General features: G+C 35.2%; 1 protein-coding gene across 1 annotated transcript; it reads left to right on the plus strand.

The window, feature by feature from the left end:
• Nucleotides 1-832: 832 nt before the first annotated feature.
• Nucleotides 833-14,879, plus strand: LOC117122595. The gene is made up of 7 exons (XM_033268233.1): nucleotides 833-968; nucleotides 1,439-1,500; nucleotides 3,046-3,564; nucleotides 3,968-4,006; nucleotides 4,629-4,667; nucleotides 7,806-8,201; nucleotides 14,402-14,879. The coding sequence occupies exons 2-7, from the start codon at nucleotides 1,473-1,475 to the stop codon at nucleotides 14,503-14,505; spliced, it is 1,125 nt and encodes a 374-aa protein (XP_033124124.1). The 5' UTR covers nucleotides 833-968; nucleotides 1,439-1,472; the 3' UTR covers nucleotides 14,506-14,879.
• Nucleotides 14,880-14,889: the final 10 nt, after the last annotated feature.

The following is a 14,889-nucleotide window of genomic DNA, read 5'->3' on the forward strand; positions in this document are numbered from 1 at the left end:
TTAAACATTTACATCAGCTTTAGAAGTATGGTATATTGCAACTTGAATTTCCATAAATTGGATAAAACTCGATACAGTAATTCCAATTTTAACAGATATTAATTAAGGAACGACAAAGTATTATAATAAACTAAGTCATTCGAGGGTTAACTCATTCAAAAATTCAATCCAGAATCAGAGTAATTTTCAATTTTACGCTGCCTTAGCTTTATAGTCAAACAAATCGATCTTTAGACATTATAATGAACACAGAAGTAATTTTAACATATTTTAAATTATTTTGCGGAATCTCTTTCTGAAATATACACATAATAACATACTAGTCCGAAAAAATCCAATCAGGGGAACATTGTTTATTATAAAGATATTTAATGGGTTAAAATCTGCTGGAGCGTATAAACGCATGTCGTTGCCAAGTTGTTGCTAACGAAAAAAAAATACGCGCGATCCAAAGGCGGGGAACACTTTAATTGTAAAATAACATAGTAATTCTGTAGAACTCAATTCTAGAACAGTTTCATCTTCACTTTCATCAGCCATAATAGGTGGTCAATGTAGAATCTAAGGCCCCGTAAAAAAAATTGTTAGTCACCCTATCCCAGCATGAAAACTGATGAGGGAGGAAGTTATCCTGCAGGTCTTCTACCGCTTGTTATTTCTTAATAGCATATCTAGGCCTATAATAGAATACAGTCAATAGCGACAAGCCTTTCGATGGGGAAATGTGACACCTCGTCTGGGGAATCGGCCCCCTCGTCGGGGCATCGGGAATTCCCACACAACATGCCACGCGGCCATGTTGTTGCAACGTAAGACTATAGACTAAGAGCAGGTAAGTCTCTGTCTGAGACCTATATTACTAAATTATTAAATTCGCTCACGATCATGATGTATGTAGACTAGGAAGCTCTGTGGAACATCCAAAACTAGGTTGAAACTAGGAATATGAAGAGTATCATCGTGTATTCGTAAGTAGAACTCAGAGTAGAAAGAAAGAAGTAGGCTGGCTAGGCCTATCGTCACGGTCTGCCTGTTGCCATGCCTGGTCCAGCTAGACCAGTATTTTTTTTATGTAGCCTAGCCTAGATTGAGATTGATTCCCATCCATGTCAGGCAATTGACCTATGCCCGCCTAAGCTATAGCCTTACTGCTGGTCACAGTTGGTCTTATTTTAGCATTAATAATATATTTTTAAAAAGTCACCATAGTGTCATTGGACATATTTTGCTGCTGGGATTACAGACTCTTCAATTTAGTAAAATGCATTTTGCTGTATTAAACCATGGAAAAATAAAAAATATAATTGTAAAAACACAAAGCTGATTAAAGATTGGAATCCTACCACTGGACAAGGCAAGTATGAGCTTACATTTTTTCATTTCACTATTTCTGTCCTTTCATTGATTTTTATGATTGAGTATGCTTGTTAATTTTCAGGAATGAATGAAAGATTGAAGTAGTAGCTGTACAAATGACAATGAACATGAGAACAAGAAAGGGTAAACTTAAAAGACATTTCAGTATTTTTAAATTTCAGTCTTATTAAATTTATCTGAACATTCTTGGATGTATGCTCATAGTTACCAACTGTCGTGCATCGTGTGGGACGGCCCCGCATTTCAATGTGATTTTGGATGAAACACGCATTTTGCAGAAACACATGCGTGAGCAAAAATTTGTCAGGCATTTAGCACAAGTCTATGTGTGATAACGAATTACACTTTTTTTTTTATAAGAACACAAAAAAAAATTTTTTTTTTATATTCCTGCATCAATATTTCCCGAATTTTTGATGCGGGCAGGAGTGATAATATAATAAATTCTTCTATTTGCCCTTAGACTCTAAATTTTATTTCGTCGGGGAAATTATACCCCCAGTCGGGGGCCTCCCCTCGTCGGGCTAATCCTGGCGCCACCCCTGCATTCAAGATTCAATTCACCAAGAAAATTTATCTTTTTTGACCAAAATAACTTGGCCAACCACGCACTTAAATGCGGTCTTGCACGCTCATTGTCACAACCAACCGTTGATTATGTACCCAAACCCGACCTCCATTGGGGCTCCGCCCCTGAACCCCAGCTCCCCCAGCCAACTGGTGTAGTCGCGCATTTCGAATTTCCCAGTTTGGTAACTATGTATACTGAGGGATGAGTACTATAACCTCAAAGAACAATGATATATTTACAAATCTAAATAGAATTTGACATAGGGGGAAAAGGATGTGGTCCCAGAAAATGTTTTGTTTGTGTATGTTTGGAAATGCATTTTTCGGACATTTTCAGAGAGCAATTTAAAAAGGAAACTTATTTTAACTTAAATGCTTCATAATGCTTGTGTAACAAAATGTTTAAGAATTTACTCTGCAATAGGCCTTCCAAGTTTGCATGGATGTCACATACAGTACATTTCAACCCTCACGATTCATATCTCATAGCTGTATTTATATCGTTGTGACAATAAATTTTTATCATCTTGTATCATATTTTCCGAATTTTCATCCCAATGTTATCTACCATGAAACCTTGAATAGATGCCTTTGGCTTTTTTTGGAACTTGGAAAAAAAACCTAGATTTTCAACATTTTGGTGGTCGGGGCGCAACACTCCTAGTGGTTGAAATGTCTGCATCAAAACACAACGTGCAACAGATAGCAATCTTTGCCCATTCTGTAGGCCTATACATGGAAATTTACGAGACATGGGCTGTTAAATGTTGTTTTCTTTAATAAGATAATGTAAATCGACATTATTGTGGTCATTATGAAGTGGACTGCTGCTGCTGTGGTCAAGAAATTTTACAATATATATAGTTGAACTAAGTCAAATCCAAAATGCCATTGAAATATTGTTCGACTTGGATAAAATTTTACTTACAGATTGCTAATTAATGGAAAACAACAATTTAGCATGTAAAATAAGACCGACTTTGAAATTATTTGACTTAGGCACAGTCGACTTAGGTAAGTTTAACTGTACAGTACTTTTACTTGTTTCAAAAGGTTGTCATATTTTATTATTATGTTTTATTTTGCTTTACATCATAGAATCAACTTTTGCAGAATTGGTGTCAGTTGTGTCAGATTGGTATGATGAACACATACCCATCAATATGCTGAAAGTATTATTCAGGGACCATATAGGCGATACTTATTCATTACATACTTCTTCTAAGACGATAGATTTAATGAATATGCTGAAAACATTTTGTTGGAGTCCAGCTGACCTTACTCTCCTCTATGATACTATTAAGGCAACAAAACAATTTGGTTTGGAACATGATATTCAAAATAAAATGCCATCATTCCAAATTGACAAAAATATCAGGGATAAAGAAATTACAGTATTCACACTGCATCGGCAAAGGCTTGTAAAGCTGGGGATGTCGCTAACTCCAAGTGATGTACAAAAGATTAGTGATCTGTATAAGGTAAAACATACAGATAGATGGAGTTTGATCATGGATCTAGAACATAACATGGTCATTTGTGAAGAAAACATGGACACATTCATTGACAAGTTGAAGACACATAATCTACACCAAGCAGTGAAATCTCTAACAGAAGGTATTTCTTTCCTTTTATATCAATTTAATAAATGGTGATAAATTCACTGTAATGCTTTTAGCTGGAAAGCTTAAGGCTCTAATCCCAAAGGATGTAGTAAATACAATGAAACATAAGATATAATTTTAACAAAAATTAAATTCAAATTGAGACATGACATCACAAAACCTCTGGCAGTTACTATCAGTACATCTTATTCTGATGTTTGTAAGTGGACAGAAAATTGTGACTTAATTTCTGACTAATTAGCATGCTAGATTACAGCAGAAGAGAATATTTAATTTGTTATAAAATTTGCAACCAAATTTTTTCATTGATTTTCAAATTAATATTAAAAACATTCTTTCCCATCAATATATTGACATTTAATGTACCAGTAATCCAACATTGAATTAAATTTCAGACATTCCAAAGCCATCTTCAAACCCAGGACAAGCAAGTGGTAAGATGAATAATGTTTGTTTTGGTGTCATGTAACTTGTTACTGTCTATATTAACGCTTTTTTAGAAGCCTACGGACACAATGCGAAACCGAGGTACTGTACTCAATAAACGTCTGGGATTCAGGACCTACTGGTATAAAAAAATCTAACAATATCGCGTTTGATTACACAAATGTCAATCAATATTTTACATTAATTGATGAAAAAATAATGACTTTTTACATCGATTGAATTAGTTTTCAGACATTCCAAATACAGTATAAGCAAGTAATAAGATAATGCTTACATTTTTGTCTTATGCTGTATCAATACTGTATAAAGATGTTCCATGTGTAAACATGTCAGATTGCTTTCCTATCACTGTAAAAATATATGCACCTTGAGACCAATTGTTAATTAATATTAATTAATATTATAAATACTTCAATTTATATTCAATGTATTCAGTTAAATTCACAATTGACAGAGTGGGATGGTGCGAAACACTGTGTGAACAAATTCCCATTTTAGTGCAGATATTCTATAGTGCTCATTTAAAATGTCTGCAAAATAATAGTTATAAGCTGGAATTTCATTCTTTCCCATCAATATATAGTAATCAAATGTTGAATTAAATTTCAGACATTCCGAACCCATCTTCAAACCCAGGACTAGCATGTGGTAAGATAATTATGTTTGTGTTAGTGTCATGTTATTTGTTACTATTTTTTTCAAAGCCTACAGACACAATGCAAAACAGAGGTACTGGCACTCTTCTTAATAAATGTCTGGGATTCGAATCCTACTGGTATAAAAAAAATCTAACATCATCACAGTCAATCACACAATTGAATATCAATTAATATTTTACGTTAATTGATGTAAAAAAAAGTTATTTTTACTGTCGTTTTACACTGGACTAGTAGTGCTTCACTAGGCCTTTCTACATGGTCATACGCTACATGCATTTCATCTTTTTAAATGAGCATAAACTTTGTCCTGTATCATTCCATTAGTATACAAACAATGAATGTTTATGAGTGCAATGGGGTAGAATATTTCATTAGGTGAAAGATCGGATGTTCTATTCAACGAGGCGTAGCCGAGTTCAATAGAACATCCAATCTTTCATCGACTAGGAATCATCCAAACTTTCACCGGCTAGTAAAATTCCATAAACTAGAGATTTTTGTCAAGTTTTAGGTTATTCTAAAATTATTATAGCGCGGCCGTTACGTGGCATAACAACTTGAACTTTTTACTTTTGGAGAAAAAATAGAGGTATAAGTTTGCATGTTTGCAACTTACAATACAATACAACTTGCAATAAATTTTTGTACCCTTTTGAAATTTTGCAGAATTTTATATCTATAGACATTGTGTTTATACAACCGTTTGTTTATTGCAAAGTTATTAGCAATATTCACAGATATGTTGTTTTTGCTTCAGGAACAATCAGGCTCGGTATTGTGTTAAGTGTGACATATTTTTGGATTTTATCACGTTTTGGGCAATCACATGCATTATCTAGATTGTTCATATTTTCGCTGATTATTGATTATTCATATCAGAATACCATTAACTAGTTGATTTTGCTTTGCAAAAATCCATCAGCCTAAATCCCATACAATGCCAAACCAAGGCAATATATACATACAGCCCAGGTGTGAATGCAAATAGTTAAAAGCACAAGTTATGCGTCTATTTGATTATGGAATGTTATCGGATGTGAGGCTTGGTTCCAGTAGACACAGAGAATATTTTGTCATTCTTAACGAGTCCTACGAAACTCTTACCAACAACACTAGTTGGCGGCCCATGGCTGCTGCTATTGATGCACTGTAGAGTTTGTATCTTTAGATCTTTCCCACGGGCCACCAACTAGTGTTTGCATTATGTGGCCGTTTGTTGTTTTTATGGGTTTATCCCATTTGCCTATTAAAATACCTGTATATATATTGTTATTGAATATTTATTTTCTAGAAGAGAAAAGCTTTACATTACTTTTTTGAACATAAAATGAAAAAGGAAAATGTGTGTAATTTTTCTGTTTTCTTTTCACATTTTCATTAATTATTTAATTTACTGGGTGGCTCTCATGCTTGCGAACTCAGGTCTTAATGAGAGTCTCCCAAATCCTTCAATTTCAATTTTCTTTTATACATTTTTGTAACTTTTTGTTAGATTGAATAAATTGATTTGGGATTGATTGAGATCCAGCAGGCTTCCAGTAGAGATTGTATCTTTTCTGCTAATGTCGGTGGCAGTTAAAGTTTACATGTTTGCAACTTGGCAATAAATTGTCGTACCCTTTTAAAATTTTGCAGGATTGTATATTTTTAGACAGCTGTTTGTTTATTGCAGAGTTATTAGTGATATTAACAGATACGTTTTTTAGCTTTGGAAACCTATCAGGCTCAGTATTATTGCGTTAAGTATGACATATTTTTGGATTTTATCACATTTTTTAGAAATCACATGTATTGTCTAGTTTGTTCATACATTCAATGTTCTGAGTACTCGAACTAAAACTCCTAAAAAAGTATATTGTTGTGCCTATCCTTCATTTTATTTACAATTTCTTTGCCAAAATCTTTCATAACTACATTGCTACATTTAAAAAATCTGAGTTTTATTAGTTCTTTTCAATCTTAACAGGCCTTTTGGTATCTAGGATAGTGGGCCTATCGCATCATACAGTACCCTCAACTTCTTAGCATTTCTGCACAGTTGGTTTTCAATCTGTACTGCTAGTGCCTGTGATTCAATAGAGCATATTCTGCAGTAGTTAAAATTTTTCTATTCTTCTCACCACATGGTGGCGTTAGAATAGGGAAATTAGCATTGGTTTGGAAGCACTGCTTCCAAGACTAGGTGCGCATGTTCCCCTTCTCACTGCTTCGGGCCTCCACTGCTGAATGGGTAGTTAGTATTGCCAGACATTTTAAAATCTCACTGATTAAAGTTAAAATAAATCTGCATACAGATGATCGGTATACAAGAAACTTTCGTAAATTAAATTGAGACTTCTTAAACGTAGGCCTACATGGAATAAGAAATCTTTGTAGAAGAAACTACAACAATGCAGGTATAAAAAGAAACATACCGTATCTAATCAAGTAAATGCCCCTGATTGTTTATTGTTGTGAAGAGAGGCATTTTGACGATGTTAATTTTTTCTTTTGTGTAAAATGGATATAAATAATTACCATCAAAATGTGTTATTGAATTGATCATAAATACTTATTGACACCAACCAGCTTTAAAATAATAGGCACTTTACACAAGAGGACGACAGCTGTTTTTAAACTATTATTTTCTTGGTATCAAAATTATATGCCAGTATTTTTTTTTACATAGAACAATAATCTATTGGAACGAGCTATCCCAATCTCTAACTTCTCTTCCAGGCCTTGAGCAATTTACATCTGCAATTCAACCCAATTACAAGTGATTACAAGCAAACACACAACTGCAACCCATGGCGGATGTGTGTTCCATTGCTGTCTTTCGCATTAGATGGTTAAACAGGTTTAATTGAGGGAGCATGTTAGCAATAGAAGCTGGGACTTTGAGGTTTCACATCTTTTTAAAAATACTTTAATGTGGTGGGCACTTTCACTGATTCAGCACAGGTTTCACATTTTTAATTAAGAAAGAAATCAGCATCAAAAATTGAAACCACTTCAACAGTTGAAACTTTGATGTTAACAAAACTGTGATTAAATAACAGAGGTTAAAGGCAAGTAAACAAAACAGCAGACAATGTAAGATTGTTATATGTTCTTTGATTGATTATTTTTTAACTTTTATTCATAGATGTGAAATTAATTCTTAAGCGCAAAAGAGAGGACGATCAACCACATCCAGAATATGTTCTTGATTTGTTGGAAGAACTTAATGAATGTAAAGACATTCTTACTTTGAAGGAAAACCCAAAAGATTTTGTTAAACTTAGGAGCATCGTCTCCTTTTATGAAGATCTTGGTTTAGATTTAAAGGAAATTGGAGAAGAATCTATAGTATTTCATCTCTCAACACATGATCCTGATCCTTTGATGCATCTATGGGAGATACATTCTAGCGGGACGCTTATCCAAGATTTAGCAGATATATTAGTCCCAGAGATACATCAACAGGAGTTCTTAGGTGAATGGATGACGTACATCGATGAAAATCAATACAAAGCTGCACTCGATAATCTGAAAGAAGAAGGTGAGAAAATCAATTATGGCTAGTTTGACTAAAAATTTAAAAATTACATATCTCCCTCCAATGAGAGACCAAAGCTACTAAAGACTATGGAAACCCTGGTCTCAAAAGTGGTCTTCAATTGGAGACCTGCTATTTCTTTTTAACAAAGATGAATTGTTTCTTGGCAACATATTTAGGCCAAAGAAATGGGTGTGTTTGAAAGCAAATGCAGGACAAAGAAATTTTTCGCAATTAATTACTTCAGACTGAGTAACTTATTATGTGGTAGTTGTGCAGCATACATTTTTGCTGACTGGGATTCATGTTCACATTTAGATAAGATCCGCTCTGTCCCTTGAATACAAAGCTGCTGTGCGTATAGGATAAATACAATTTATTATTCACAATCGCTGTACGTCTAAGACCTCTTCAGTCCATTATATAGAGTACCACAGTCGTGTCGTCACAATGCCAGGAGACGCTCTCTGTTGTCAACAGACGTTGGTTACCGTTCATTACGCCTGAATGACCTCATAGGCTTTCTGGAAGAGGCGTTTTGAAAACTTAATATTTTACCATCAAAATGTAGTAAAAACACAAAAGCTCGCATTATATTAGTTATCGAACACACATTTAATCATCAATTAAAATTTGCAAAGAAAAAGTAAGATAAAACATCTTAATAATTATGTTAGAAATTGGGATCAATGGTGTGTCAGTGAAGAAAATGGCGTCTGGTTGAATGATAGGGACGGAGTAGTATCACTTGGTATCGTGACGTAAGACTGTAGTACTCTATACACAGCAGCTCTGTGTATATGATTTGTTTAGTCCATTTTATACATAGCCATTGTGCGTATAGCCTTGTCCTTTATTTATCAGTAATCTAAATCTGAATGGTCCAGGTCTTTGGTCATTTAGGTACAAGGTAGCCAAATGTCTGGTGTCTGAAATGGAAAAATCATTTTATTAGACAACAATGTGTAGACCTATGCAAGTATTTTTTTGGGTCTAGGACCAATGATAAATTTTTGTAGGGTCTTTATTTCCGTAATACGTCCTTAAAGACAAAATTCTGAGGTCCTGTAGGGCACTAATTGCATTGTACAACTGTCTCAGAAGGAAATTCAGCTCTGCCCCCTCTATGCGCTAGACCGTGCGACGCCGTCGGCTGATTGTCGGTATCATTCACACCTGGCTTTAGTAACCAACATGACAAATAAACTTTTAGTACTTAATCTCTCACCTAAACCTAAAAATTAAAATTGTAAATAAAAGATATAAAATAAAAGAAACTTTAAATACTGATAGGGAAAAAAAAAAAAATTCTATTGCCCAAACTGGTATGGCACTCCTGGGGGGAAAAAAACTGAGCAACTGGGCCGAAGCCTTTAATTACGAAGTTTGCCTATAAGAAGGATGTAGGATAAACCTTTCCGGAGTGTAAAACTTAACTGATCAATCAGAACAGTGCCAGGAATATATGCGCGTCACACAAGCATGCGTTGTCCCACAAACGTCATGTGTTTGCGTATGTTTTACACTGTCGTTTTGTGGGACTTTAGCAACAATATTCAAGGGTAGGGGCTTAGCAGAATGGTCCATTAAATACTTCACTCTCTTCAACTTCCATTTATAACACCTGAAGACTGATACCAAGGAGGATAAATATTAAGTATCAGTTTGGTTTACAAAAAAAAAAAAAAATCAATTTTAACTATTTTAAAGTAAAATCAGCGAAATGGGTTTTTTTATTTGTGTTCTGCTTATTTGATCCTTTTGAATACCTTATTTAAAAATTAACAAATTCCCTTTTAATTCAGAATATTTTGCACAGAATTGTAAAGTGTTCTCATGCTGCTTTTGCTCTCATTGAGGACATCAGAGCAGTGGCGACCGTCAAAGCAAGCAAAGTATGCAATGCCTAACGCTACTAAAACTTTTAAAAAATTCCCCAAAAATTATGTACCTTTTCTCGGTTTTATTTAACATTTCTTAGCCACAATCTTCTATGCCAGCCTTAATTTTCCAATAGATTGCTATAGTTCATCATGATACGTAAGTTAATATTCTTAGTTTTTATAGTTTGGCCTACTTTGCCTTGGTATCTAGAATAACCTAAACTACTCAAGCCTTTCACGTTGTCCTCTCATCTGCTTAGAATTTCTGCATGGCTGGTTTTCAATATCAGCCTATCGCGTAAACAGTGAGGCAGTAGAAGTTAGAGCATACCCTAAGATGGTAAAATTTCCTATCAGTGGCGTTAGCATGGTTATAGAAAACTGAGGGTGGGGGATAGACATTTTAAGGATGGGAGGGTGATAAAATTGGTAAACTCTAAATAATAAGAGTGGATTTTAAGTATGAAAAAGTGGGATAATAAGGGTGGGTCGAGATTAGCTTTAGACTGGGGGGAAAACTTTAAGGCTGGGTGGCCCCTGCCGCCCTCCACCCACCATAAATACAGTATATCCCTGCGTTAGAATAGTGAATGTAACACTGGAGTGGAAGCGCGGCTTCCTAGAATATGTGTACATGCTCGGCTTTTCTCAACAGTATCTACTGCATATTATAATCGTGCTCTCCTCTACCAGTCAGGTTATTTGTATTACCAGACATTCTGTAATCTCTATGATTAAAGTTAAAATAAGTTTGCTTACATACGACCAATATAGAAGAAACTTGTATTATTTGTTTGTTAAATGTACATGTAAACGAATAGGCAGGGCCCCGGCCCCAGGCAGTGAAGATGCCCAGGGCCCATTGTTTTGGCACATGGGCTGTCTATCCCCCCAGCAGGATCGAGGGGCAGATCCCTGGTGCCCCGCATCCCACCTTTGGAAGCTACAGCCTTTTAATGGATTAGAGGACTAATTTAATTGATTATAGAGTGCCTAATTTTACCAGGTAATGAAAAATAATATATGTAAACCTGAAAAGTAAAAGCTATCCTTCCTTTTATTCAAACGTGCTAAAATGATTCATCACATAGGTATCAAAGTTTACAGTGGTGGATCAAGGAATTTGAAATAGAGTGGGGCCTAGACAAAAACATTTAGACAGATGGATGGTCTATCTGCTCAGCCCCATGATTGGGGCTAAAGTAAGAAAATTTTTGATTATTGCACCACTGGACGGCCGGAAATGGCACTTAAATTTGAGTAGAATTTCTTTTTTTTTTTTTTCAATTTTGGTTAAATTTGGAAAAATTTAGGGGATTGGGGCTGGACCTCACCTTAAATCCGCCACTGGTTTTTGTATTAATTCAGTATTTATTTGACAATCGAATCTCTGTCAGGTCTATTCCTATTTTATAACTCGTATGTATATTGACATTGTCCAGGGTCCAAGTCTTCGATTATTATATATTAATAATGTAAATAATTTACTATTTGATACATTGGAAACGTAACTCTAGAGTAGTAGAAGTCATGAAATATTCATGAATTAAAGAATTAATTACGAGCTTTCTAAAAAAAAAAGTCAGCTTTTTTTACAATTCTTGTGGGAAAAACAAATGAATAATACTTGATGAACATACAGTATAATAATTTTTATTTATTCTATTTTAAAATTTTTTACCTAGTAATAAAATTGAAGTACTTACTCGGATGTTTGAATTGTATCACAATTCTTTATCAACTGCCTGAAATAGGTGTTACACATCAGTGTTCATGACAAAATCAGTTGGTCGATGACATCGTCGTCGTACGTTCTCCGATGTTTGGCCTAAAATACACAAACCTGTCAGGCTCATCGTTGACAACAAAAACACCTTTGCTATAATGTTGTCTAACCAAGATTCTGAAACCACTTGGAGAAACAGAGCACCAATTATTCAGGAGAATTGGCAAAAACAATACAACATCTTTGTCTAACCCCAAATGAAACTTTCATTTCATTTGATGTGGTATATTTATACACCAAGACTCCTGTCACAGAGGTAAAATATTGCCTTATAGCTGATGCTACCTTGAATGATAGAACTAAACTAAATATAGATATCATTGAACTCCTTGAATTGGTAGTATACCACAACCTACTTCTAATTCGATGGTAAAATGTACAAACAACTTGAAGGTACGGCTATGGGCAGTCCATTCAGCCCCATAATGGCCAAACTGTACCTAGAATGGTTAGAGCAACATGCTATAAATACAGCGCCACATAACATTAAGCCTGTCTTCTGGAAAACGGTATGTCGATGATGTATTGGCTATCATTCCTAAATGTTTCTTCACAAACACTAAACACGCATTTAAAAAATATAGACGTTGCTAACAACATTAAATTCACCACAGAACTCATGGACAACAACAAAATATTATTCATAGACATGCTCATAACACTCAGAAACGACGAAATGGTTACTAGAGAGCAGCTTAGCTCAGTCGGCTAATCTGGTGGTAGCCACTGTGTGTGCGCTGAACCGTGGAGATCTCTTGGTCCCGGTTCAATTCCCATTGCTGCTCCTTGTGTTTCAGCTAGAGGGCTGAAATGCAAGTTACATAGTCCACCGTCTTTCGGATGAGACGTTTAAGCCGTTGGTCCCATGTGCATTTATGGCCCATGTGCATGTTAAAGAACACAGCACACTCTTCGGAAAAGAGTAGGGGATTGTCTCCCGGTGTACTGTCCAATCACCACCAGAAGGACCCCACTGGAAACAAGTCTTCTTTAGACTTTCGTGGGCTATCCTTGGTGTTTACACCGAATAAATCCAATCCAATCCAATATCTGTATTCAGGAAGCCGACTCACACTAATCAATACCTGCATTTTAATCCTCTCAAACACAAACTAGGGCTTATCAACACTCTTGTGGACAGGACAAGATCATTTTGGAAGCTGATGAGAAAAAGATGAACTTGCCAACATTAGAGAAGTATTGAACTGCCAATATCCAGGCTGGTCCTTTTAAAAAGGTAAAAATGGAAGAAAATTTGACGTATGCACTCAGAAGCAGAAAGATAAAACCAAGAGGCAGTGTGGGCATTCCGTACATCAAAGGTATTTCCAAATGAATACCACGGACCCTTACAACTTCGGCACATTCTTCTCCCTCAAAAAAAAAATCAGAGGCAAACTTGTCCATCCAAAAGACAGAATCGACAAGATGAAGAACTGCGGAGTCATCTACCAAGTTAGCTGTCTTAATTGTCCACAAGTCTACATTGGGGAAACAGGGAGGGCACTCAGTACACGCATTCACGACCACGTAAAAGATGTCAAGGAACACACGGGTAGGGTCATGACCAGGGCTTCCAGATCATCAGTATCATCAATTCAACACAAGTCCACCACAGACCATGCCACACAAAATAATTGTACTAAATTGGGATGCCAGCATATTGGACAAAGAGCAACATCAGAAGAAACGGCGTATTAGAAAAGCAATCCATATACGAAGGGAAAAAGGACACACCATGAACGGAGACCGAGGCACCCATGATCTCCCAGATATCTACAATGATTTCACCTTACCGGGCCCCGCACCATCGCCAAACATTGGAGAACGTACGTCGAAGACGTCATCGATCAACTGATGTCATGACCACATATGCCAGTCCGAGTAAGTACCCCATTTTTATTCCAATGAAAAAAAAAAGAAGTCAATAACTTATTTTATTTATAATTTTTAAGTGCTTTACAAAAAATTATATTGATATTTCTGTTACATCTTTTTTTTCTGTTCTTGGACAGATAGGCATTGCCCTCTTTTGAGAAATCCAACCAGGTATTGCTCATTCATTTGTATTTTTTATGTTGGTTTTTTTTTTTTAATTTGAAATGTTAAAATAAATTATATATGATTTAACAACCATGCGGGTATAAAAAAAAAGTATTTAGGGCCTACAATATGTAAAATTGTATTTTGACTCCATCTTTGATTGTAGGCTAACAAACCTTTCCCACTAGCAGGCCCTAGCATGAGAGATGTATAATTCATCAACAATTTGAAATCAAAAACCTAAGCAAGTCTAAGTAAGTGTACATATATCATAAACATTTAGGTCAAAGATACGGTAGCTTTTATTTTGTCTGGAACACAAATCTTATACCCGAAACCCACTTGAAAACCAGGTCTCTATTTTGTGTGTCTATTTTGTTTTTCAGAAATTGACTATAATTGCATAATGATATTTACTTTCTACTTATGTTTGTAATCAGTATCTTTGCAACTATGAATTTGATATTGTATTTATTTTTGCCTCATTTCAGAAATTTTTGATATTTCGGAAATAATTGAAACACTGCGGCAATTTACCAAAGGTACATATTTATTGTTACTTAATACTTACACCAAGGAATTTAATTTGATTTGATTGATAAGCTTGACGATTTGAAATACTACAGTTTTAGAGGCGGATCTAGGTAGGGGTCATGCAACATGCAAAGCACTGAGCAGGTGCATAGCTTTTTTTCACACTTGCAGATACCTCTTCTTTAACGTTTGAAATTGATATTCATTACTGTACATCATTATCACAAGATGGTTTAAGAGTATTGTATTAAGAATTATTTCTGAATAAAAGTATCTTTTCGAAGATCTTGCCTTGTTAAATTTTGATAAGAAGAGGGTGTATCATATTGGTCTCTGGTATTTTCCTTGCAATGTGAACCAGTTTTGGTCAACTGTGCATGCGCAAAATGCTTTAAATGAATTTGATTTCCCAACAAACCCTCAATTGCCCAAATGGTTTAGGCAT

Source organism: Anneissia japonica, unplaced genomic scaffold (genome assembly GCF_011630105.1).
Source record: "Anneissia japonica isolate Jap-2015-1 unplaced genomic scaffold, ASM1163010v1 scaffold1889_len2455224_cov183, whole genome shotgun sequence".
NCBI classification, from domain to species: Eukaryota; Metazoa; Echinodermata; class Crinoidea; order Comatulida; family Comatulidae; genus Anneissia; species Anneissia japonica.

Coding starts and splice junctions, on each gene's coding strand:
- LOC117122595 (XM_033268233.1), top strand. CDS start 1,473: ATGACAATGAACATGAGAACAAGAAAGG. Junction 3,565..3,967: donor AGTGAAATCTCTAACAGAAG/GTATTTCTTTCC, acceptor ATTAAATTTCAG/ACATTCCAAAGCCATCTTCA. Junction 8,202..14,401: donor CGATAATCTGAAAGAAGAAG/GTGAGAAAATCA, acceptor GCCTCATTTCAG/AAATTTTTGATATTTCGGAA.